The 23,899-nt window shown below is 46.3% G+C and overlaps 1 protein-coding gene and 1 pseudogene across 4 annotated transcripts in view; both read left to right on the forward strand.

Annotated features, from left to right (window-relative positions):
- LOC147663844 (uncharacterized) overlaps nucleotides 1-23,331 on the forward strand; it is a 146,123-nt gene extending 122,792 nt beyond the window's left edge. For all 3 annotated transcript variants that reach the window (XM_086950159.1, XM_086950157.1, XM_086950158.1), the window contains one exon: nucleotides 20,106-23,331. In XM_086950159.1, the coding sequence (XP_086806285.1) occupies nucleotides 20,815-21,573 (759 nt within the window). In that variant the 5' untranslated portion in view covers nucleotides 20,106-20,814 and the 3' untranslated portion in view covers nucleotides 21,574-23,331. The remainder of the gene's footprint in view (nucleotides 1-20,105) is intronic.
- The window catches only part of LOC147663846 (uncharacterized), a 31,675-nt pseudogene continuing 29,425 nt past the window's right edge, over nucleotides 21,650-23,899 (forward strand). The window contains exons 1-2 of the transcript XR_015305212.1: nucleotides 21,650-21,657; nucleotides 21,829-22,115. The product of XR_015305212.1 is annotated as an uncharacterized LOC147663846 (transcript). The remainder of the gene's footprint in view (nucleotides 21,658-21,828; nucleotides 22,116-23,899) is intronic.

The following is a 23,899-nucleotide window of genomic DNA, read 5'->3' on the forward strand; positions in this document are numbered from 1 at the left end:
TCTATATATTCGTTTCTTATCGCATTTTGCTATAGTGCTCTTAAAGACGGGGTCTGCCAGGGAAGCCTGCTGTAATCTCCACATAAAAGGTGGTCGCGCACAGTCTGGATTTCGTAGCTCAAGGAGCAGTGAGTAATGATCCAAAAGCGTCTTGGCCAAGTGACCTACATGAACTGCCCACGTGCATGCCATCTCGGTCACAAGCCAGTAGTCCAATCTGGGCCACGATCCATACACCTAGGAAATAAAGCTGCCTTCCTGTGACCCTGGATGTCGCAGTATCCATACATCCCGAATGTCCCCTGCTTCGATCAATCCTAGCTGTGTGTCTGATGCCTGCTTGCCTTTTGCTACTGCACTATCCGACCTGTCCATGTGCATATCTAAACAGATGTTAAAATCCCCCCCCCTTCAATATCACCACAGGAGGATACATAGAGATTTGACGCCAAACGTCAGTGAAAAAAGCAGGTTCTTCTAGATTGGAGCTGTATAGGTTTACCAACAATACCATCGCACCTCCTATTTTGCCCAGGATAATTGCTACCCTGCCCTGCTCATCCATCTCTGAGCTGATCATAGTAAATGGCACACCTTTTTTGACAAGAATCATCACACCCCTGGAGTAGGAGGAGTAGGACGCAGCTACACGCACCCCAGCACTTGCCTTTTACATCAGAAACAGGTCCACCTTCAGTTCGCCGGCCACTCAATCATTGGTTCTGCCAGATTAGCGTGGCCGCCATTTTGCGCTCGCACAGTCTGGCTCCGTTTCTCCGGGTTTTGGCAGTTTCCTCAAGCACAGCCGGTATTCAGTGCCACTGCATGGTAACTCTGAAGTCTTGAATATCAGTTCTGTCCGTTTTGCAGCTTAGACGTAGTGGTTTCCGGGCAGATTATGGGCGGATTGTGGATCAGCCGGGCAGGGCCGCACTAAAGCACAGCCATCTTGCCGTGTGCCCTCTAGCGCCCCACCTGTATGTCGTTTTGATTTTGATGTGTGTGTGTGTGTGTGTGTGTGTGTGTGTAATAGAAAGACCAGTGTTTTATACATACCGTGTGTAGTCTTTTTGTAGCATCCACAGGGTGTTGCGAGGTTGAGGGTTGTGCCAATGCTTCACACTTTGACCCTGAGGATAAGTCTGACTGCTCCGTGCCAAGCTACGCAAGGGTGAGCACAGGTTTTCAGACAAGTGTATCGTACTCATCCTATCTGTGGTGGTGGATTCTGCTTTGCTTCAATGCGTCCCAGCCAGCAAGAAACCGTTGGCTCTAACAAATTCCTAATAAACAAGTAATTGCAATGGAATTGGTCTCGCATATTCGAAAGTTAGAGCTATTGGTGTTGTAAATGATATTGTTTTTTAGTTATGTTTTTTTCTTTGTGGTGGAGTGGATGCATGTTGTTTGTAGTGGAATTATGTGGTTTGAATTGGAATCGTTAGTTGCGTAATTGTGTGGGGTGAAATTGTGTGGGGGGTAGTGGATTTGTGTAGTGGATTTATGTGGTTTGGTGAATTGATAGGGGTGAGAGGTATATAAATAGAAAGGAAGATTTAGAGGGATAGTTAGTTTGTGTATGAATTGGTGAATGAAGTCTAGGTGGAGTACCATAATTAGTGGGTGAAAAAGAGAGAAAGAAGGGGAGAGAAATTTATAAATGTATAAAGAGGCTGTGTTTGTGTGAGCAGAAGAGACCGAAAAAAGAGGAGGAGAGTGTGTTTTTGCGGTTTAGATTTTTAAAAAGTTATTATAAAGAAATTGTGCTGAAAGACCTGAAGTTAACTAATATGAGAAATGCTGGATAATTGCGTGAGAGAGCGAGAGTAGTGTAAGAGAGATGAGGAGAGCGAGAGAGGGAGTAATATGAAGGGTATGGGGGAATTTCCCTAGATACACAAGGAATGATTGTGTTTTTGAGTAGATGAACCAGCTTTCAGACCACTGGGCAAGGTATAAACACTAGATGGCAACATATACTGCGATAAAGTGCTGGATAATAAAAAATAAAAATCAAGTCCATTGATAGGTGATGCAAGACACAATAATAGAACACACGTACTGTGAACTGAATCGCCTTTAACTATTTACTTTTTTGTTTTTAGTTTACTTCTCATAAAGTTAATGTGTGCACTGATAAAAAATGCTAGTACAGCATTAAGTTTCAGCTTGCGGTGTTACCGTTTTATTTCTGGGGCTGTTGCCCGAGTCCTTGGAAAGCATACCCCCTAGCCCCCTCATTTTTAAAGGAGGTCAGAGATGCCCCTGCCCCCATCCTCTTCCCCAGCTGGGTTCTAAGGCAGGTGTGCATAATGCTGGTAAGAGAGATGTTAGAGGGATATGATTAATACGATCATAAGATCCATTCTTGCCACTCGCTCTTTAATAACATTAAAATACGAGAATTGGCAATGTTGAGGCACCGGCAGGCACGTAATGTCCTTAACCCCTTCCATGCGGGGGGTGGGGGGGCGCGTGCTGCACCGCGGTGCTGGTGACGAGCCCAGCTCGTCACAACTCCGCCCACTCCTTTAGAATGCCTGCACAAGCGGGAAATTAGCCGCGCGTGGGAGGGCCGCAGCAGTTCCGATGAGCTCAGCTTGTCATGAGCACAGCTCCACTGTGCCTCATGACGAGCATTTCAGTGATGTTTTTCTAGCACATTGGCATAGCTATCTTCTGGGGCAACGAACGGCTGGGCCTGCCTCCCTCTCAATAATACCTCTCTATGCTTCGTCTAGACCTGAGCACCAATTCTTGATCTACTGTTTGGTTGTGCTAAGTCACAAGGTGCCTTGTTTTGGCAAGTATTTCTGATACAGGGTTCTACTCTTACACCCGTTCCAATAGATCTCAGTTGCCAGCTTGCTGATTCTGCACCTTAAGTCCTTCAAGACACCTGCCTGTGCACTTATGCATTCTCCCTGTAGCGTAACTTTGAATACCTCCCATAACAGCCCGCAGTGTCTACTGAGCCCTCATTTTCTATATATTCGTTTCTTATCGCATTTTGCTATAGTGCTCTTAAAGACGGGGTCTGCCAGGGAAGCCTGCTGTAATCTCCACATAAAAGGTGGTCGCGCACAGTCTGGATTTCGTAGCTCAAGGAGCAGTGAGTAATGATCCAAAAGCGTCTTGGCCAAGTGACCTACATGAACTGCCCAAGTGCATGCCATCCCGGTCACAAGCCAGTAGTCCAATTGGGCCACGATCCATACACCTAGGAAATAAAGCTGCCTTCCTGTGACCCTGGATGTCGTGGGTAAAGGTATATATTTTCAAGAGACGAGCATTGACAGCACCTAAACACTTCAGTGATTTGTGTTATTTGTTGTTGTGGCTTGATGAAAATGATGGATAAAAAACAGACCAACATGCAAAATACAACAAAACGCCCATCACCGACAGATCCTCTGTGAGGCAGAGGGGGCATGCAGCCCCCGCTCTCCGGTGCCACTCCATGTAAGCCAGACAGAGCAAGAGCCCATACTGAAAGCTTCAAATTTGCAGTCCCAATGTGAGAGGGCTTTTGAAAAGCCAGGGCTTAAGTCAGTGCCAGCAGCGGCCCACACCACCCTGAAGAACCTCTGTTCTGCAGTGCCCCTGTCTCCACGACATTCGCATGCAATTCAAAAATCAGAATGAAGGCTGAAATAGAAAGACGTGCAGGAGGTGGGGGAGGGCCGACATGAACGGGAAAGCAGCGATCAGGGAGCTCATGCCCAACAGAATACAAAGACGACTCCGCGCTGAGGCCTTCGTGCTGCTTATAATAAAAATATACTCCTTGGAAAATGCAAGTGCAGCGTCTGTGAAGCAGGCGCCTTGCTGATAGAGAGGGCGAACTAAGCAAACACAAGGAGATGATGGACCGAGCGCTGAAACTTTTCAGACACTCGCCCCCAGTCACAGATCTGGGTTGAATCCATCATTATTCTTTAGCTCACTACGCCACCTCAGTTCAGCCCCAGCTATATGCAAATTGGTCACAGATCTAGGTTTAATCCATCGTTATTTTGCTCACCAAGCCACCCCAGTTCAGACATGGCCATATGCAAATCAGTCTTGACCCTGTGCCTCATGGGAACAGTCCAGCCCGAACTGCTAAGCCAGGTCTTCCCTGACCCGGAAACAAGCATCCTGGGACCGGTTTCTGGGTAACACCCTTCATCAGCCAATCTAGCTTGAATCTAGTGGCAAAATGAGCAAGGGACCCAATTCTGGGCATAACGTGCAAATTTAGGGCAAACACAGCAAAACACAAGGAGATGACAGACAGAGCGCTGAAACTTTTCAGACACTCACCCCCAGTCACAGATCTGGGTTGAATTTATCATCATTCTCTAGCTCACTTCGCCACTTCAGTTCAGACCCAGCTACATGCAAATTGGTCTTGACCCTGTTCCTCATGGAAACAGTCCAGCCCGAAATGCCAAGCCAGGTCTTCCCTGAACCGGAAACAAGCATCCTGGAACCGATTTCTGGGTAACACCCTTCATCAGCCAGGCTAGCTCGAATCAAGTGGCAAAGTGAGCAAGGGACCCATGTCTGGTCCGGTCTGTTTATTCCACTGGCCCGTGATTAAGACACTGTTATCAGTAAGAGGTGGGGCTTGGAGAGAGTTTTGCGAACTCTGTAGCGCTGAGGTTGGCAGCTGATCCTCTCCCTCACCAACGACCCCGCCACCGCCAGAGCCAGCCTACACGAAGGAATGAAAGACGTCGACGAGTGGATGAAGAACAGCCGCCTAAAACTGAACTCAGACAAGACGGAAGCCCTCATCCTGGGATCATCTCCCTCCCCCTGGGACGACTCCTGGTGGCCCCCTGCCCTGGGCACCACCCCCAAGCCAACAGACCACGCACGTAACCTGGGCTTCATCCTGGACTCCTCCCTCTCGATGACCAGACAAGTGTACGCCGTCTCGTCATCCTGCTTCAACACCCTGCGCATGCTCCGTAAGATCTTCCGATGGATCCCCACCGAAACCAGGAAGACGGTCACCCAGGCACTCATCACCAGCCGACTGGACTACGGGAACACCCTCTACGCAGGAACCACTGCCAAACTACAGAAAAGACTCCAGCGCATACAGAACGCCTCCGCACGACTTATCCTGAACATCCCCCGCCAAAACCACATCTCCGGCCACCTGAGAGACCTGCACTGGCTCCCCGTCAGCAAGAGGATCACGTTCAGACTCCTCACCCACGCACACAAGGCTCTCCACGACCTGGGCCCCAAGTACCTCAACAACCGCCTCACTTTCTACACGCCCACCCGCCAGCTGCGTTCAACCAGCCTCGCCCTCGCCACAGTACCACACATTCGCAGAGCCACCACCGGAGGAAGATCCTTCTCCTACCTGGCGGCCAAGACATGGAACTCCCTCCCCATCCACCTACGGCTGACCCACGACCATCTCTCCTTCAGGAAGCAACTCAAGACCTGGCTTTTCGAGCAGTAACGGACCCCTCCCTCCCAGCGCCTTGAGACCCTTCCGGGTGAGTAGCGCGCTATATAAATTGTCTGATTGATTGATTGATTGATGGGCACTGTGCTGAAAAAATAAAAGCCATTCGGTCTATAAAATCATATAAAAGAACAGTTCACAAGTGCTGGTATAAAACACAGAGCTACATCGCTTTTAAAACAAGCAATGGTGGCGCGAGCGGGCGCGATATGGGGAGATGCGGGAGTTGCGTGCACGCGCGGCCAAGGCTTAGGAAGAAAAACAATTCGGATGAGGGTGGGGGAGCAGGGGAGTGAGCCGACTATATGGGCATTGCTGTGGGGGGTGGGTGGGCGGGGGAGCAGCAGCCTTTGATAAAGCGCGCGCCTGGCGAAGCGTCACGCTTCAGTAGACAACATGCATTGGGAGGAATCCGGCTTGGAATCCTCTTAGTCAGAGATTTTCTTTCAACTCCAATAGTTCAGAGCTATAAATAGCTCAACCTAAAAAGAGGAGGGCCTTCAAGCCACAGTGTACATTACAGCGTGCCTCGCAGGGCAGCGCATGCACTGCCCAAGCTCGACCTAAAAGTAAATGGAAACATGCTCCTAAATTGCACGTATTTTGCACACAAGATCACCTCAAGCTATCCGAACCTTAGACATGTTTTTGCTGTTGAAAAGGAGCTATGAAGGTGTCTGTAATGGAACAACTAATATTTTGGTAGCAATTTGGACAAGCGGATTTCTCTAAAGGGCAAGCTGATTCATGTTTCAATCTGCCCTTTGGACAAGCAGAGTTTTAAAATATTTCCAAACCCCTGTAAGGGGTATGTACAAATCTGTAAGGTACACTGACTAGCACTCGCAGTAAGATGGTGTTTAGAGTTTAAGAAATATGTGTGCTCTGCACTGATTATTGCCCACAGTGTGAGAGGTATTTAATTTTTGTGGAAACTTTCACACACTGTATCTTTTATGTCTGGCACTCTGAGAAGGTTTAAATAAATGCTGGTGTCTGTGACCATTGCACTGCATTGTACTCACACTGTATGCAGTGCTAACAGAAGAGGAAACCACTACGCTGCACTTCACTGTGTGGAGACCTTCACTGAAGACTTAATCTGTGTATATGGAACTGCTTTTTACCTTGACTGGGGAAAATAAGTTAGGATATGCATAATCATTTGTTAAGTGTATTTGTAGTGCACATTATCACCGGAGAAGGTATCCTGGTGCTGTGCAGGTGTGGGAGTCTAGCCTAGAGGGAGGAGTCATTCAAAGAGCAGGGCGTCAGCTTCTTGGTTAGCTCAAGAAGTGAGGAGGAGGAGGCTATGATGTGTTGAGGGAAGTCGGTCTACGCTTTAGGAGTGATGTATGAGAAGAGTTGGCCTCTGGATCCGTTTCTGTGTATGCCTGGGATGTGTCTGAGTATGAGTCCGGCTGAACATTGGTGCGTAAGGGGTTGATGGATGGAGATACAGTTGTTAATGTAGCCAGGGATTTGTTGGTTTCTGCCTTGAAATGTGGGCGCTTATACATCTGGAGCTAAGCAGCTCTGATATTTGTTCTGAGTGGGAAGTTGAGGATACGTCTGGTTGCTGCATTTTGGGTGGTTTGCAGCTGTCTGGTGACTGTTTGATGATTCCTACACATAGAGTGTTCACATAGTTGAAACTACTGGTGATGTGTGCGTGGATGGCGGTCTTCTGGTGATTCTTGTGAGCCATTATACATTTTTCTGCAGGGTGTGGAAGCAGTGACATCATAGACCTGGGCGAATAAGTTCAGCTTTTTGTAGATGATGATCCCTAGGATGCTGGCACACAAGTTGAGGGTGGAATTAGGTTCTAGGTTGGATTGGCCGTCAGGTGGAGTCCCATAGGCAGGTGTTGTTTCCAAAGATCAACACTTATGTCTTGTCAGTGTTGGTTTCTACCTCCGTAATGCAGGTAGTGAACTTGTTTCTTGTGTTGTAGATTTTGCACTAGAGTGACACTATTGTGTGTTGTCACTGCAGGAAAGGATGTTGATGTAGTGGCTATGGCTGACGTTCAGGATGGGAGTGAGGACTTCACTGATGGTGGTTAGACCTTGGTTGAAAGTATGGTGGGGCATGAGTCTCATGGGGCCCCAGAGTGGATGGTCTTCATGGTTGCGGCAGTCTTGTTTGTGGTGATGCCGTTCTACATGGTCAAGGTCCATTCTTCAGCTGTGATTGGAAGACTGGCTGCGAGGTTGCTGGAGCCAGGTTGAAGGTTGAAGTTGCAGTATGTGAATGCGATCTTCCTTCAAAAGAAGTTAGTGATTGTTGCAATGGGTTTTGTAAGGGGGGTGGCTACAGCACTGTAAATTATCAGATTATGGAGAAGATTTATTTGGTGCTGGTGTTGCAGGCTTCGATGCGGTTGGTATTGGCTGTTCACTTGGCATTTTAGACATGCTGGTGGACACATGTTAGGGCAGATTTGAAGACGTTGTTCTCTGCAGTGTCTTTGCTCATTCTGAACTTGCTTTAGAGTTGCTAATAGTGCTGCATCACCACCCTGAGTTCTGTGTACCAGCTGGCTTGCTTTTGTGATCTTGATTTTTTGTTTTTGTTGCTATACTTGAGTGGGTGCAGGTAGTGATCCATTCATTGAAGTTCTTGATGTCTTCTGTTAGGTTGCTGGTATGCTTGAGGAGGTCCAGGGTATTGGTGTAGGTGGTGATCCATTCATTGAAGTTCTTGATTTCTTCTGTCAGGTTGCTGCTGATATGCTTGAGGGAGTTCAGGGTGTTGGTGCAGGTGGTGATCCATTCATTGAAGTTCTTGATGTCTTCCGTTAGGCTGGTAGTATGCTTGAGGCGGGCCAGGTTGTTGATGCAGGTGGTGATTCATTCATTGAAGCTCTTGATGTCTTCCGTTAGGTTGCTGGTGTGCTTGAAGGGGGCCAGGGTGTTGGTGCAGGTGGTGATCCAGTTGTTGAAGTTCTTGATGTCTTCCGTTAGGTTGCTGCTATGCTTGAGGAGGTCCAGGGGGTCGGTGCAGGTGGTGATCCAGTCGTTGAAGTTCTTGATGTCTTCCGTTAGGTTGCTGCTATGCTTGAGGAGGTCCAGGGGGTCGGTGCAGGTGGTGATCCAGTCGTTGAAGTTCTTGATGTCTTCCGTTAGGTTGCTGGTGTGCTTGAGGTGACTTGTGTTGGGAGCAGAAGCCCAGTCCTTCTCTGAGATGTTCTTCCAGCAGCTGCCACCTATCCAGAGGTGGTGGTTCGCCTGTGATTCAGGGTGGTGAGCTTGAAACTCAAAAGTGTGTTGTCAGTTCATGTGATAGGCGTTGATTGAAGAGAGGGTCCAAGGGTAAATATGTTTAGGGGTCCCATGGAACACCACCTTCCCTTAAAAAAAGAAAGAAAAATGTTTCATTTTTCTTTTTCTGAAATGCATCCCCTTTACCTTTAAGGAAAACAGGCTGCTTTAAAAAAAACTGCTTTATTTAAAAGCAGTCCCAGACACGGAGGTCTGCTGAACCCAGCAGGCCACCATCCCTGGGAGGGCCAGCCATTCCTAATGAGGTTGCAAATTGTGAGTGCCTCATGAATATTCATGAGGCATGCAATTTGCGACCCCATTGGGAATCGCTAACAGTGTCTCAAACACTGTTGTACATAGCATTTTCCATCTCTCAAATTGCAACTCGCAATCAAGCGCAATTCGCGAGTCACAAATTGTCATGGTCGTATATCTGGCCCCTGGTGTCTCCATCACATGATTAGAGGGCCGCTGTGTTATGTTGATCGAATAAAGTGTCACTCTGAAACCATAACAAGTGTTTTATGGTAAATTTAGGTAGCACAGGCAACAGTTGTTCTGTGGTGTGCTGGACTACTAAGAGCGGGATCTTTCTATAAATGTATCCAAAGCTAACATTCCCCCACCTATTTGAATGTCTTGAGCATGCTCGGTTCCTCTTTCTGGCTAGTGGTACGAGCGTTTCCCCTGGCATTGGCTGTCCTAATCAGGTGTATTCCCCATGTTTTCTGGGTAGCCTTCTTCACACAGGCACATATTAGTTGAAGGTTGCATCACAGCAAGAGCAAGATTACAACCACTGGTAACAAGGCTTTGCATAAGTCTGCGATCCACCTTGGTACCCAGGTAAACAAACCAGTGAACAATTAAATGTTTGGGGCACCTCCTTCTTTAATCATGACCTGCTGTAGGTTGTGCAGTGTTTGGATGGCGATTGACAGTGTGCCATTGTATAGGTCTTTCATGGGGATGAAGGTACAGCACGCTGTACCTATGTTGGCGCATACACACCCTTCCATTGTGCTCATTAAGTCCAACATATACCAGTGCTGCATCACCAGGAGGCCGATGGTGCGCATTTTTTCTTTCCGTTGAGGCCATCTTCGGTGGTGTCCTGCAGGCCCAGATCTCTGTACTGGGGTGAATGTATGACATTGTTCTGACTTCTGTCCATCAACTGTTGTTTTTGCACAAGGCAGCTTTAAGCGCCATGACATCCGCTCTACTCCAAGGAGTATAAACCAAACAAAATATCCCTTTGCATCTGCTGAATCTTTATTATCACTTGTACCTGCACCCCTAGGAGGGACATATAAAGGTGCAACTTCAAACATTGTTTTCCCATGAAATACAGTATCCTTATCTGTCCCTGGAACTTCCTCCTGGGTGTCTGTGCTGTTTTTTCAGCTGCAGCAGCTGCCTTTTTCTCCTCTCGCAAATGGAACGCATCAGTTCATATTTTAACCAACTAATTAAATCGGCCACATGGGAAGGGAGAAAAAGACTGTCACTCAATTGTTTATGATCACGTTTTATATCAACACGCTCTAAGTCTGTGGAATGTTTCCTAAAATTTGCAATTACTTCTCCAGTAAACGACTCTGTAAAATGTACCTGCTCTCAGTCCGGCCATTGTTGAACATCTGCTTCAATGTCTGGAGTAGAGGCATCACCACGAGCTGCCTTAAGAGCAGCAGATCTGAGAGTGGCTGCACGGTCAGCGGTCAAAAAAGAGCGAGTTTGTCATTTAGGGTCTAACTCTATCTCTGTGTGATCTGGGAAAGATTTTTCATCATCAGAATCATCTTCGAGGCAGAGGGAAAAGTATGTGGTGGCAGAGATCGATCTAACAAAATTGAATCATCCTGTGGTTTATTAAGTAGAGGATAGAGAGGACGCCCGACAGGGTATTGGCCATTTACCTGTTAATTGTGCTCCCTATCCTCTTTTTCTTTTATTTCCCTTATTTCTTTATTTTTCATTTCCTGCGCTTTCAAATAGCTGTTTTTGCGCCGTTATTTGTCTGCTAAATCTTGTTTTTTCCTCACTTTCTCATGCGCTTCTTTCATCCACATTCCACATAATGAATTTTTCTAATATTGAATGACCCATGTATTGGCCATCATAAATCAGGATCCTTCTTAGTAAATTTATTACATAGTGCACTATACATTGTGGAACAAATACCATTTTTAATGTACATATGATTTTGTTCTAAATCCATATTGGTACCTCCAAGAAAGCAACACATCCTTCGAAGCGTGCTTGAAACAGGCATGCCAAAAATATTATAGTATATATAATATTATGATGAAGTGGTACTTAACACAAATATTGTACCGTTCAAGAAATTCAAAACATTTGTGAAAAATCTCTACATTACTTGCCTATATAAATTGCAATTTATATATACACAAATCAAACCAGAATCTTGGCCAAGCAAATCCAAACAAAAAGCGTCACATTTAGTGATCTTACCAAGCAAAGGTCTCCAGCCTCCAATTGCCAAACTCTGAATTGACCAAATGGTCACTGTAAGACGAACGCCAAAAGGGGTCTCAGTCGAAGACTGGCACCACTTGGAGGGTCGAATCGGGAAAATCGGAAAAGCACTTCAGCCTGCAAAGACAAGCGCCTCCTCATGCAGTGTACATCCTTAGCGAGATTCCTAACCTCCGTCAAGACCACTCCGTCGGGCATCCGAGTCACCGATGAGCCCAGCGTAACGGGCGCCAATTTGTGGGGGTGAGCCTTTTCAGGAGCCCACCTGGTACAGGCGTTCGCCCTTTTGCGCACTGGTCTTTACACTGTCAAAGTAGAGATTGGCATGGAAGCTGTAATTACAAGAAGTATTTTATTAGGACTCATGAGTGGAACTACATCAATGCAGAACCCTCAGGCAAAGTATGAGCCAGCACATGGAGTACAGAAACCATGGGCCTTATATACACCTTTTACTGCTGAGTAAGCATTGAGGCTCAAATAGAGGTGGTACAAGTGTACAAACAAATAGTCAGTTACGTACAAGGATACATCAGAATTGCTTAGTCAACAGAATGGGAGCAGCTACAATGCTGCTGACATCAGTTAAAATAGCCTGACAGTTAAAAACATGACAGGTGCATCCTAACAGCTAAGGCCTCTCTGAGCATGTGCAGTACTCAGTGTCGGAGCTAGTTATAGATGATGACTCGGCGAAATAGAGAAGCAGGCAACAGCAAGGACGGGGAAGCTTATGGCAAACACATGGCTTAACTAAAACGGATGCTAAAAACAAAACGGTTTCAGCTCATCCAAACAGTAGTCTCTGCCAATTTTCCACAGCAGGAAGTCCCATTCCCAGTTCCCAGACCATGGTACCTGGTTCCCGGTTAAGAGGGGGACAGGTTGAGATTCAGGGGAAGTAAGATGCTGTCTCACCAGTCTTGTGAGGGGAGTGTTGATGAATGTTGTGATGCCCTGGACATTTGAGTGATTGGTTAGCACGGTAAATGGTGTTTAAGGGCTGTTCAAAATGTTTTGTCAGACCGACCAGGTCCCGTAATTGTTTTTCGGAGTCACGCCAACACCTTGAGTGTGTAAGTTCTGTGGTTGTAGGGAGCTTACACTGGGGAGGGATACTAGAAGAATGGTGCAAGTGTCTTCCAACCCAGAGTGGTGGAAGTAGTTCAGAGTAGCCTAGCTAGGTGACCTTGTAAGTGAGGAGGTTGCAAGGCCTCACATCCTGTCCCCCAGGGGAAGGTGTGAGACTGGGCCATATTCCGACCCTCAACCTCAGTCTCCAGTACTGGATGGTTCTTAGAGCGAACACCAGGTAGGGACACTAGTCTGTCCTGACGGACTGTTCTTTGAGGGGGATCTCCCTGTGTTAGGTAAGCTGGGAGTGTCTGTAATCAGGCCTCCATCAGGTCTGGTGTCTGGCAGTGCCACTCCCAAGTGGAGGGTGCGGAAGCCCAGATTGAGGGGTTTCAGGGGAAAGAGTCCCCAGTGGAAGAACCATTGGGTCAGGGGCCAGCCAGTAGGACTGAGTCACCAAGGATTGGCCATGGTGATGCCACTTCTGTCCTGGGGCATCTTTGCGCACTGTCGGAGGGACAGGAGGCCGCGAGCTCTGCACCAGGCAGACTGTCACACAACACATTAGTTATGTGCCCCACTTGGGGGGAGGGGTAGGTGTGTAGGAGAGATGGGGCTGCTTCCTTTGGTCACCCCCACTTTTTGCTGTGATTTATTGGATTTTCGACTTTAGTGTGGCTGTGGGCCTGCTAATCAGGCCCTCAGCCCAACTGTTCTCTCTCTAAATTGATACCATGTACTTTAGGTACATACCTGATTGGGTATTGGGTCACCTCTGTGAGCCCCTGTATAGTGTACCATAGGTACCCAGGGCATAGGTGCATCCCAGGCCTACCAGGGGCTGCAGCATGTATTATGCCACCCCTGGCTGGCCATCCAAACTGACACCACAGGCTGATCACTCAGCTTGGGTAAGGTGGTGTAATCACCCCTTACATAGATATAGTATTCCTATATCTAACCTTATATATAGACACATATGCACCTATAAGTCACTCCTATGGCAGGCCTCGACAATCCTGGAGGCTGAGTGCTTGGTTTTATGTGAGAGGGTTCTCTGGCATGAGCTGAGCCCCTCTGCAGCTTTCGGAACCATGTCCTTATAGCTGTTCTATGATATAGCCATACCATATACTCTTAAGTGCATTATAATCCTCGTGGTTAAATGCTAACTTTGGTTTGGCTTTATCAAAACATGTTGTGTAGGGTGTGAAACGCTTTGGAATACTACCCCCCGCCAATTCTGGCGGCGGGGGTAGCATTCCACCCTTCTTGAGGGAAAAGACATGTATGTTACTGCTTTACTCGGTTAAAGTTAAACAGAGCCTCAGCATCACAAAATGGATGCTGCTGCCACAGACAGGAGTCTGACCTCCTGCAGCTGGGGGAAACTCCAGCAAGGGAGGCCTGGACAAACGGTTTCCTGTCGAGGGAGGTGCTGGGACCTCCCCAGACAGCCTGTAGTGTATTGGGGCAGGCTGGGTTGAATGGAAAGATGCTTTTCCAGACACTGCCTGGTAGACACAAGGTGCTCCATGCATAGCCCGGTTCAAACCAGTTGGTGGGGCACTCAAGCCCCAGCTCTGGTGCGAAACTGGACATAGGGAAAGGGGTGTAACCACCCCCTTCCCCAGGTCCACCCATAGGAGGGACCTAGCAGGTAATCCAGCCCCTTAGTTTAGTAAAAAGTTAGGAGCTGTGTCTAGAGACATTAGATTATCCTGGAAAGAAACTATGAAACAGAACTCATGGACTTCGACATTCTATGCTGACTAGAAGACTGAAGAATATCTCCCTTGTGGTCAAGGAGTGACCACCCTGTTCAAACAAGCACCACCAGTAACTTGCCGGTTTGCTTTGTCGATGCTCCAGCGGGAACCCGACGACTCAGCGACTCAGAAACTGGACTTCCAGACTTCTCCAACTTCGGTCCACATCCACAGCAAAGCTGAGACCCGTGGTGGACACGAGAGACGTGGGACCGGTTATCCTGGACTACCTGCACTTTGCTAATTGTGCAACGACTGAGGCACCCTCGCAGTTGTGCATTGGGGTAAGAGAAGCCCCAAACCCGAGCATTATTTGCACCAGAGCTCAGCGCTCCTCACTCCGCGAGAGCCGCGTGAGGCCCGCTCCTGCATTTCAGCTCGACGCGTCTTCCTGGTTGCTATCCTGTTGGCTAGTGAGCCCTCTGAAGACGATCCTTTGATTTTCCAGTGCTTGCCTGGTTGCTCTGGGCTTGCTCCAGCTTTCCTCCAAAAGAGAAGCGCCTCACTGGTCTGACCTGAAGCCAATCTTCACTTCTTGCCTGGGTTGCAGTTACCAAGGCTTGTTGGGTCCAATCCGTATACCGACACCGCAGTCACCTAGATCCTCCGTGGGACAGCTCGAATCCAGCTCCTGGTCGCCGTCGACGCCTCCTGGTCCTCGTGGCTGCAGAGACGAGCTTCACCTCTTCACCTGTTTGCATTTCAACATCACCTGGTTCTATCCTGGTCACTGGCTAGGGACCCAGACTCTGTCCCCTGTGCTTTCAGGTTCTTCACTGCTTCAATCCACCCTTGGATCCACCCGGACACTCTTCCTTCGGCCGCCTGCAGCACTTCTTTTGCAGGTCTCCATTGAAAGCATCGACGAAACCCGTCACGAAAAGACACCATGCACCCGGCTCCCCTGGGTGAGGTAACTCGAGTACTACGGTGCTCCCGTGGGTATTGACTATCCAAGTGTTCTAGTTTAAAGGGGTTTTGTCGTAGTCCACTCAGAAGTGCCCTTAATCAGTAACTTTGACTTCTTTGTTCTCCATTGAAAGTCAATGAGAACCAGCGCCTGTGTTTAGACACTGCAGGCGCTGTCCGTGGGTCTCCTACTTCCTAACCTTTGGTTCTGTAGTGTAGCCCCAGCGATGCCCTAGGCCCTAGGCCTATTCACTATTCTTGAAGTGGTTCTTATATCACTTACTTAGTATATGGTTCGTGAGGCCCCTAGGACAGAATTGTATTTGTGCAACTTAAAGTATGCTAAATGAGTAACTTGTATTGTATTTCGATCTCTGACCTCATAAAGAGTGCAGAGGGGTTGTGTTAGTAATAAATACATATATATTTGATATATACCTTGTGTGGTGTCCTTTCATTTGGTATTCAAGGGATTATATATGGTAAAACAACTGGCTTCACATACTCTCTGAAGTTTTAGCCTAAGACTGCTGGTCCATGCTACCACTAGGATAGCTTGTCTATAAGGTTGACTTTACAACCACCACCATAAGGGTCGTTTAGACTGGTGCAAGGTGCCCACTAAGTTTAAGTTTAAGTTTAAGTTTCATATACCAGGCTAACTTTTTACAAGGTGTACTCCCCATGAACTCCTGGTTGGCCGGGCATCTGTCCAAAGGGTACCGTCCCTGGGTTGAGGAGCCAGGAGCAAGTGTTTTTTGTCCTGGACGTCAGGGCAACTGTAATCAGTGTCCTGACCGGTTTGCCTTCTAGGGGTACTACTCCAGAGGTGTGGTGCAGGCCTAGTCGGGATCTTTAGGGTCCCTGGCTGAGTGTGGTAGTACTACCCTGAGAATAGGTGGGCCCATCTTAAGTTAAGGGACCCTGCTCTTCAGAATGGAGGGTATAATTGATGGAGAGAGGTCCTGAACTGGTAGGAGAGTAGTGTTCTTGTGGGTGCTTCTCCTGGGAGAGTGCGGAACCACAGAAGGAGAGGTAGGGTGAGGAGACGCTTTGCCCGTGACCTTTGGTCAGCCTGAGGGAGCCGACCCTAGGTTGAAAGATAGGTGGTAGTTTAGAACTACACTGAGAGGGAGAGTGGAGAATGGCTAATATGTGCCAGGGGTTACTGCCCCCACTCTGTGCTTTGGCAATGACCAATGACATTAGGATGGCCTAGGGTCTGGTCCTGGCCGTGGACAACTAGGGAGTACCAGTGGGGTAGCCTAGTTGGGCCTGAGAGTTTTTTTTCAGAGGGAACCACGTGGGTTCAGAGTGTCGTAGAACTGGAGGGTGTCCCTGCAGTGCAGGCCGGTGTCCGTGTTCTATCGACCGAAGCAGGGAAGCCCATCAAGGTAGTGATTGGTCTACCCTGCATTTTGACTGGAAGGTGTTTGTGTTGGACTTGGCCCTTTTTGCAGGTTCACCCCTAAACGTTTTGCTTTTCTTCCAGCCTTTTTCTCTGTGTAGTGTTAGTGGTTTAAGGCCGCTGGGCACTTTAGCCCTGTGGTCCAGTGTAAAGTGAGTGTGCTCTCTGTTACATTTAGTGGGTGTGAGAGTGGCCTGCCCTCCCATAGGAATGCATGGGGGATTCCCTGCGCAGTGTGTGTCAGTGGTAATTCCTGTTATGAGAGGAGCAGTATGGTCAAGCATGGTATGCATGAAATTGTGAGAATAAATGCTGCGCAATGGTGTGCGCAGATTTATTATGATTATGTGAAAAATTCCACTTTTAAAAGTTGGCATTTCTGTGTGCTATGTGTCCGCCTACCTGATGTGAATTGCATGTCTGGTTTTGGTGGGACAGGGCAGGCTGAGCCTGACGTGGGTTGAATAGAGAGATCTGCAGTTGGAGTATGGGGAGGGGTGACTCTTTGATCTGAGCAGGGCTGTGCCTGGCAAGGTGAATGATGGCTCCACCTCCCACTGTGCGGCTGATGGCAGACCCCCTCTTCCTCAAAGGCAGGATGCAGCCTTGTAAACAAAGTGCTCCAGGACCACACCAAACTGGTGCTGGCTGGGTTCAGTGACTTGTGACTTTTGAGAACAAAGTCTTTTGGTGGTATAAGTAAAGGGGCTGTGACCCCATGAAATATTTCAGTTCCATGGTGATCTTCTAGGATGATGTGCTGCTCCTGATCCTGCTGGGGCATGCTGCTGCCCAGGAGGAACTGCCATGAGGGCTTGTCTCCCTGGGCCCTGCATTGCCCCCTTGATTGCTGAGGACTTTTGCTTTTGGAGCTATGGCTCCCTGCCCTCGGTGAGCGCTATATTTTAATTCTTTCCTGGAGGAAGAACGTGTTACTTCTGGATGCGAAGACGAACCTCTGTCCATGTAACTAGAGGGAAAGGACTTTGAAACTTTCATCCATCTTGCTGAAGCATCTACCCAAGGGCCTGATTTGAGCTTGCCTCCTGCTTCACCCATCAGCCTCTCAGGTGAGGCCTCTGTTGAGAATTCCAGATCCTCTGGTTCTACTGCAGGGAACGCGGACTGAAAGTCACTGTTATCGCTATTGTGGGCCTCCGCAGCTGAGGAGCTGTTGCCGCTGAGAGCCTGCATTTGGCTGTGTTACCAAAGACCTCATTTTCGCTATTGTGGGCTGCCACAGCTGAGGAGCTGTTGCCGCTGAGAGCCAGCATTTGCCTGTGTTACCAAAGTCATCGTTATCGCAATTTTGGGCCACCGCAGCTGTGGAGCTGTTGCCGCTGAGAGCCTGCATCTGCCTGTGTCTTCAAAGTCCTCATTATCGCTCTTTTGGGCCGCTGCAACTGAGGAGCTGTTGCTGCAGAGAGCCCGCATTTGCCTGTGTTACCAAAGTCATCGTTATCGCAATTTTGGGCCACCGCAGCTGTGGAGCTGTTGCCGCTGAGAGCCTGCATCTGCCTGTGTCTTCAAAGTCCTCATTATCGCTCTTTTGGGCCGCTGCAACTGAGGAGCTGTTGCTGCAGAGAGCCCGCATTTGCCTGTGTTACCAAAGTCATCAATAAAGCTAATTTGGGCCGCTGCAGCTGAGGAGCTGTTGCGGCTGAGAGCCTGCATTTGCCTGTGTTACCAAAGTCATCGCTATCGCTATTGTGGGCCGCCGTAGATGGGGAGCTGTGGCGCTGAGTGCCCGCCTTTGCTGTCCTACGAGAATCATCGCTATCGCTATTGTGGGCCGCTGCAGCTGAGGTGCTGTGCCGCTGAGTGCTTGCATTTGCCATCCTACGTGAATCATCGCTACCACTATTGTGGGCAGCTGCAGCTGAGGAGCTGTGCCGCTGATTTCCAGCATTTGCAATACTACAAAAATCATTGCTATCGCTGTGGGTCGCTGCACCTGAGGAGCTGTGCCGCTGAGTGCCCGCCTTTAAGCCCCGTACTTTCACAGCTGTGCAGCAGGTCTGCGCAATTGCACACATGGATTCTGCTGCATTGGCAGCCGCCCTGACACTTTGGACATAGGGCATTTTGAGCCCCTTTGAGAAGGCCGGTTGGCAGGGGGACTGTTAGGTTTGTAGGGCCCTAATGTGATGCATGTGGTGCTAGATTTATGTAGTATGATTTATGCACCCTGTTTTATGCCTCTAAATGTGGTTTATGATTATGAGGTTTTGCATACTGTATTTATGTTTAAGTTATTCTCTATTGTGGTTTATGTTTGTGAGATTTTTTCCTAAGGTGAGTTATGCTTAGGAGGTTATGGTCTAATATGTTTAGGCTAATGAGGTTGGCGCAGGATATATTTCACGCCTAATGTGATACTGTGCATAATATGATTTTTGTTGCAGGATGATGCTGAGTCCAGTGTTTGCCATTAATTGCTGGTTGTGTTCTATGCTTATTATATGTTCTCCATTTACTATCTATACTAAGTGATTGTTCTGACAGTGGTCCAGGTGGCCCTGTCATGTGTTTATAATCTCCTGTAAATATTGCCCAGTGCCAGTTGGCACAGTGTATATTGTATGATTACTATTCTAATGTGTGTTATGATAATACAAAGGCTATTTTTGATAAACCCTTGTGTGGAGATCCTTTTGTGATGTGCGTAGTATGTTGTTGCTGTGTGGGTTGCGCAAATGCTTCACACATGGCCTCCGGGATAAGCCTGACTGCTCTTTCCATGCTACCAAGTGGGTCAGCAGAGGTTATCTTTGGCGTGTAACTCCCTTGCCCTGTACTTTCTTCCTAGATAAGGCTCAAGCCCTAGCCAACCAGAAACCCCATTTCTAACAAGTCTCATCTATGGGCTCGATTGACATCCACCAGCTGGTTGGAGTCACGTGTTGGGAGCCTTCACTAAATATTCAGTGATGACAAAATAGTCGTATGTCTTCCGGGAGCAGCGCGCGACCGTCTGACAGCTTCTTAGACGAGTTAAAGCAAACGTAAGATATTAAGTCAGATAGCATGGTAAGGTAGAAAAAGACTAACAGCGCACACTTCTTGGCGGCAGGGATACCAAGGTATATCACTGGCTGTGATGAAATCTCTATTATTAATGCTGCAATCTTCCAACAAATGCTTGAACCATCCCTAGGAATGCGGCAAAGATAACTCAACAAACAGAAAAGTAAAGACATGAGTTAGAACTTCAGCTGATCCAGTGAGAACAGGAAAGTATTGTCAAGAAGAGTATGAATGGAGTTGCATTTGTTATATACTTCCTGAAGTGTTACCTTTATTGCATACATCTTGAAGAGTTTCCTTTGTTATATACTTCCTGAAGAGTTACCGTTGTTATACACTTCGTAAAACTGAAGTGACAGTAGCATCTCCTGATCCATCTCTTTTTCCACAATGTCTTCTTGTTTAAATGAAATCTTGTGTGTCTTCATAAAGCTCTACCTCTAGCGAATGGGTGCTCCGTGAGTGCCCTTTCTTAACTAAGTTGTCACCTCCTTTTCTGAATTAAGATGCGCATGTTCAATAGAACGTTTAGTTACATATCTTTGTATGGTGAAATATCTCTTGGTTACTTTAAAACATGGTAAAGAAGAGATGTCATTTACAAATAGTTAAATATTGTGTATTTACATTCTCTTACATTTCTATTTAGTGATAAATCTCTTTACATCCAACAGGATCCAGCCTTGAATGCACAAATGATTATGAATAATGACAATAATCGTGTAAATCTCCCAAAAAAACGTCAGGAAAAAATGAGCTCCAATATTCAGGAAAAGAGCTGCACAGTCAGAGACTGAGAAACCTGAACATAAACTGATAGATCCTGGAAGAAGCAGTCCAGAGCAATTCAGTGGATGTAAGAGTCTGAGCTGTGCACCTCCACGCCACAAGACGAAGAAATGACCTCGACAAAATTAACGCAACAATAACAACTAACCATTGCCTGTATAAACAAGTCTCCAAGCTTTGATCATTCAATCGGTGTGAGGTGGATACAGCATTGCTCTGTTTCCTGTAATAATGGCAGACCACCATTCAGTGCGCTAGGTGTATTGTAAACTATTTCTGGCTAAACCACAGGAGCAAGAGAAAAGCACAATGGAGTGGAGCCAGACAACTGAAGGGTAAAGGAAAAAGAGGGTCTCTGATCTACAAGACTGTCCCAATTTGCATCGAGCTGAAGGAAGACTAATATTCACTTGTAAATATGCAAAACCATTCCGCAACCTAAAGAAATAACCACATACAAAGAAGCTTTACTTGCCACAATTATAATGTATGTAGTTGGTGAGTCTTGTATTTCGTTGTGAAATCTGAAATTAAGCATCCAAAATACCACACACATACCGGGAATGTGAGAATAACACAAGTGCTTTATCAACCATGTTAGCTCCTCATGAAACGCAGTCATGGGATTTAGGCAAATATAAACCCGACCCAGAGACACTACCCAAGAAAGAAAAATCATACACAAGCAGCAAGAGCTTTAGTTTGTCATCACCACTAAAGAGCAATCAGCAAACACACACAGGAGAAGCAACATGCAATTGCAATAAATGTGTAAAGAACTTTAGTCAATTAGCACTACTAAAAGATCATCAGCGGACACACATGGGGGAAAAACCATACCATTGCACTGAATGTGTAAAGAGCTTCAGTCATTTATCACAACTCCAAGTTCATCAGCGAACACACACAGGGGAAAAACCGTACCATTGCAATGAATGTGTGAAGAAATTCAGTCAGTTCTCAAATCTACAAACACATTTGCGAACACACACTGGGGAAAAACCATACAATTGCAGTGAATGTTTGAAGAAATTCAGTCTCTTATCAAATCTACAAAAACATTTGCGAACACACACTGGGGAAAAACCATACCATTGCAATGAATGTGTGATGAGATTCAGTCAGTTATCAAATCTACAAACACATTTGCAAACACACATTGGGGAAAAACCATACCATTGCACTGAATGTGTGAAGAGCTTCTGTCGGTTATCACACCTACAACTACATCAGCGAACACATACTGGGGAAAAACCATACCATTGCAATGAATGTGACAAGAAATTCAGTCAATTATCAATCCTACAAAGACATCAGCGAACACACACAGTGGAGAAACCAGTGAATGTGTGAAGAACTTCAGTCTTTTATCACATCTGAAAATACATCAGCGAGTGCACACAGGGGAGAAACCATTCCATTGTAGCGAATGTGGAAGTAATTTTAAGGAATCTTCAAAATTAAGGAATCACAGCGAATACACACTGGAGAAAAGCCATTCAAGTGCAGTGAGTGTGTGAAGTGCTTTAATCAATTATCAGACCTACAAAGACATCAACGAACACACACAGGTGAAAGACCCTACCACTGCAGTGAATGTTGAAGTAGGTTTACTCGTTACTCCGCATTAAGGAATCATCAACGAACACACACAGGTGAAAAACCCTACCACTGCAGTGAATGTGGAAGTAGGTTTAGTGAACTTTCAACATTAGGAAATCATCAGCAAACACATTTAGGGGAAAAGCCATTCAAGTGCACTGAATGTGCAAAGAGCTTTAGTCGATTATCAATTCTACGAAGACATCAGCAAAAACATACAGGGGAGAAACCATACCATTGCATTGGATTTGGAAGTAGTTGTGGAAAGGATTTTCAGCTTACTACAGGGATTAGTGATTAAACCTATAAACACAACACACTTGAATAAGTTTAACAAGCACAGACTGGAGAATATTTGTAGCTGGTTTTGGTGTCCGGCCGTTTTGTACAACAACTGGTTCAATGACAGCTGCTAGAGAACAATGTCCAAAGGCACAAGAAGTCAAAGTAGGAAAATGTGACCTGTAACTCTGAGAGTAAATGCTTGCAGTGCACAACATTTATCTCCAATGCCCTGACGCAGGAAAAAATTATGCTCATTTCGATCATCACATACATATGTAAAAGCACCCACCATAGCGGCACTTCCCCAGAGGTGTCCAATATCAAGCTGGACCCTTGGGAAATTTGCTGACTCACCACTGACTATGTAAATGATTCACTGTGAGATTAATTGTATATGAATATATTTTAGATATTTCTTATTTACAGAGAATCACCCAATCAAACTCCTAATTGGTGAAAGGACAGAATCCGTGCATGATGGCAAAATTATTGATCAGAGAGAGCTGTTGAAAAGTTTCGTTCTGAATAGGTTTCTGAAAGCTTGAGGGTTAGGTAAAGATTGAATCTTGAGCAGTAAAAAATTTCAGCTCTTAGAGTCCAGAACTATCGACTCCCTGCTTTACATTTCTTGAACCTTGGCACTGGAAAATAAATCTGGATTCAGAAGTAAAGGAACACAAAAGATAATATTGCCTTCCACCGAGGTCATTTTAACAAAGTGCTGAGTCCGGGAAGTTCTTCCTGCTGCTGACCATCATCACCACCACCACACAGCCAGTGAGGAACAGCAACGAGACTGCTCTTCAGCACACCCATCCTTATACATAACACACTACAGGGATTTGCTCCTGGCTCAAACTCACTTTACTTTCACATTAACAGCAACAAGGTCTAACCTGAACAAATTATATTTAGGAAGAAGTGGTTTGTATAGACATTAGTGGCATAATCCATTTGAACCCCAATACTTTATAAACCTGTATTAATGATGCATAACCAAACATCGAAACACCACCTATGTATGGACATCCAAGAGCCTTTAAAAACCATGTTACAGAGGTGTGTACCAGGATCAAATTCAATTTAGTTTAACGTTAACATGAACTAAATTATGATACAGCGAGAACAGTAACGATGCTATGAAATGTACACAATGATGACTAGATTTTACATATTACTAACAAATGTATGTTTTTTGATATGTAATAAAAAAATGTATTTGCATTCATGGTATTTGACTGCTGATTGTATGGAAAGAGATGTTAAATGTGATTTCTTCTCTAAACTATAAAGATAATTTGTGATGTCAGCAAGGAGACTAGTTCATTTGGCAATAGCGGGGTCAAATCTCGATAGCATGACTGCTTTCAGCAGGGAGTCTGTCGCAGGTGGTATCAAAGGGCACTATTCTCCCCAGTGTGCCTTCTCTCAGAGTGGGAGGCGGTCCTTTGCTTGCGATGGTACCACCTCTGCATCTGCATTAATGAAGAGAGAAGTGATACCTGTAATACTGAGATCTGGGCTTCACTCCTGTGTTGGGAATTTAAGTCAGTCGTTTTTGCCCAATAAATACCAGATTTATTTTGGAAAACGAAAAATATGCGTGTATTGTGGCACTTCACTTTTTAATAATCCATACAAATGCTACAGAATGCTGAGTACTTTTTTTTAAAACATATTTTTATTGGCATTTATAGTTTACAATGACAAATAGCGAAAGGATACATTCAGTTGCACTGCATGTTTCGTCTCTTATATCATAGTATAGCGCTATCTATAAATGAGTTATGTC

Source organism: Lissotriton vulgaris, unplaced genomic scaffold (assembly GCF_964263255.1).
Source record: "Lissotriton vulgaris unplaced genomic scaffold, aLisVul1.2 SCAFFOLD_1285, whole genome shotgun sequence".
NCBI classification, from domain to species: Eukaryota; Metazoa; Chordata; class Amphibia; order Caudata; family Salamandridae; genus Lissotriton; species Lissotriton vulgaris.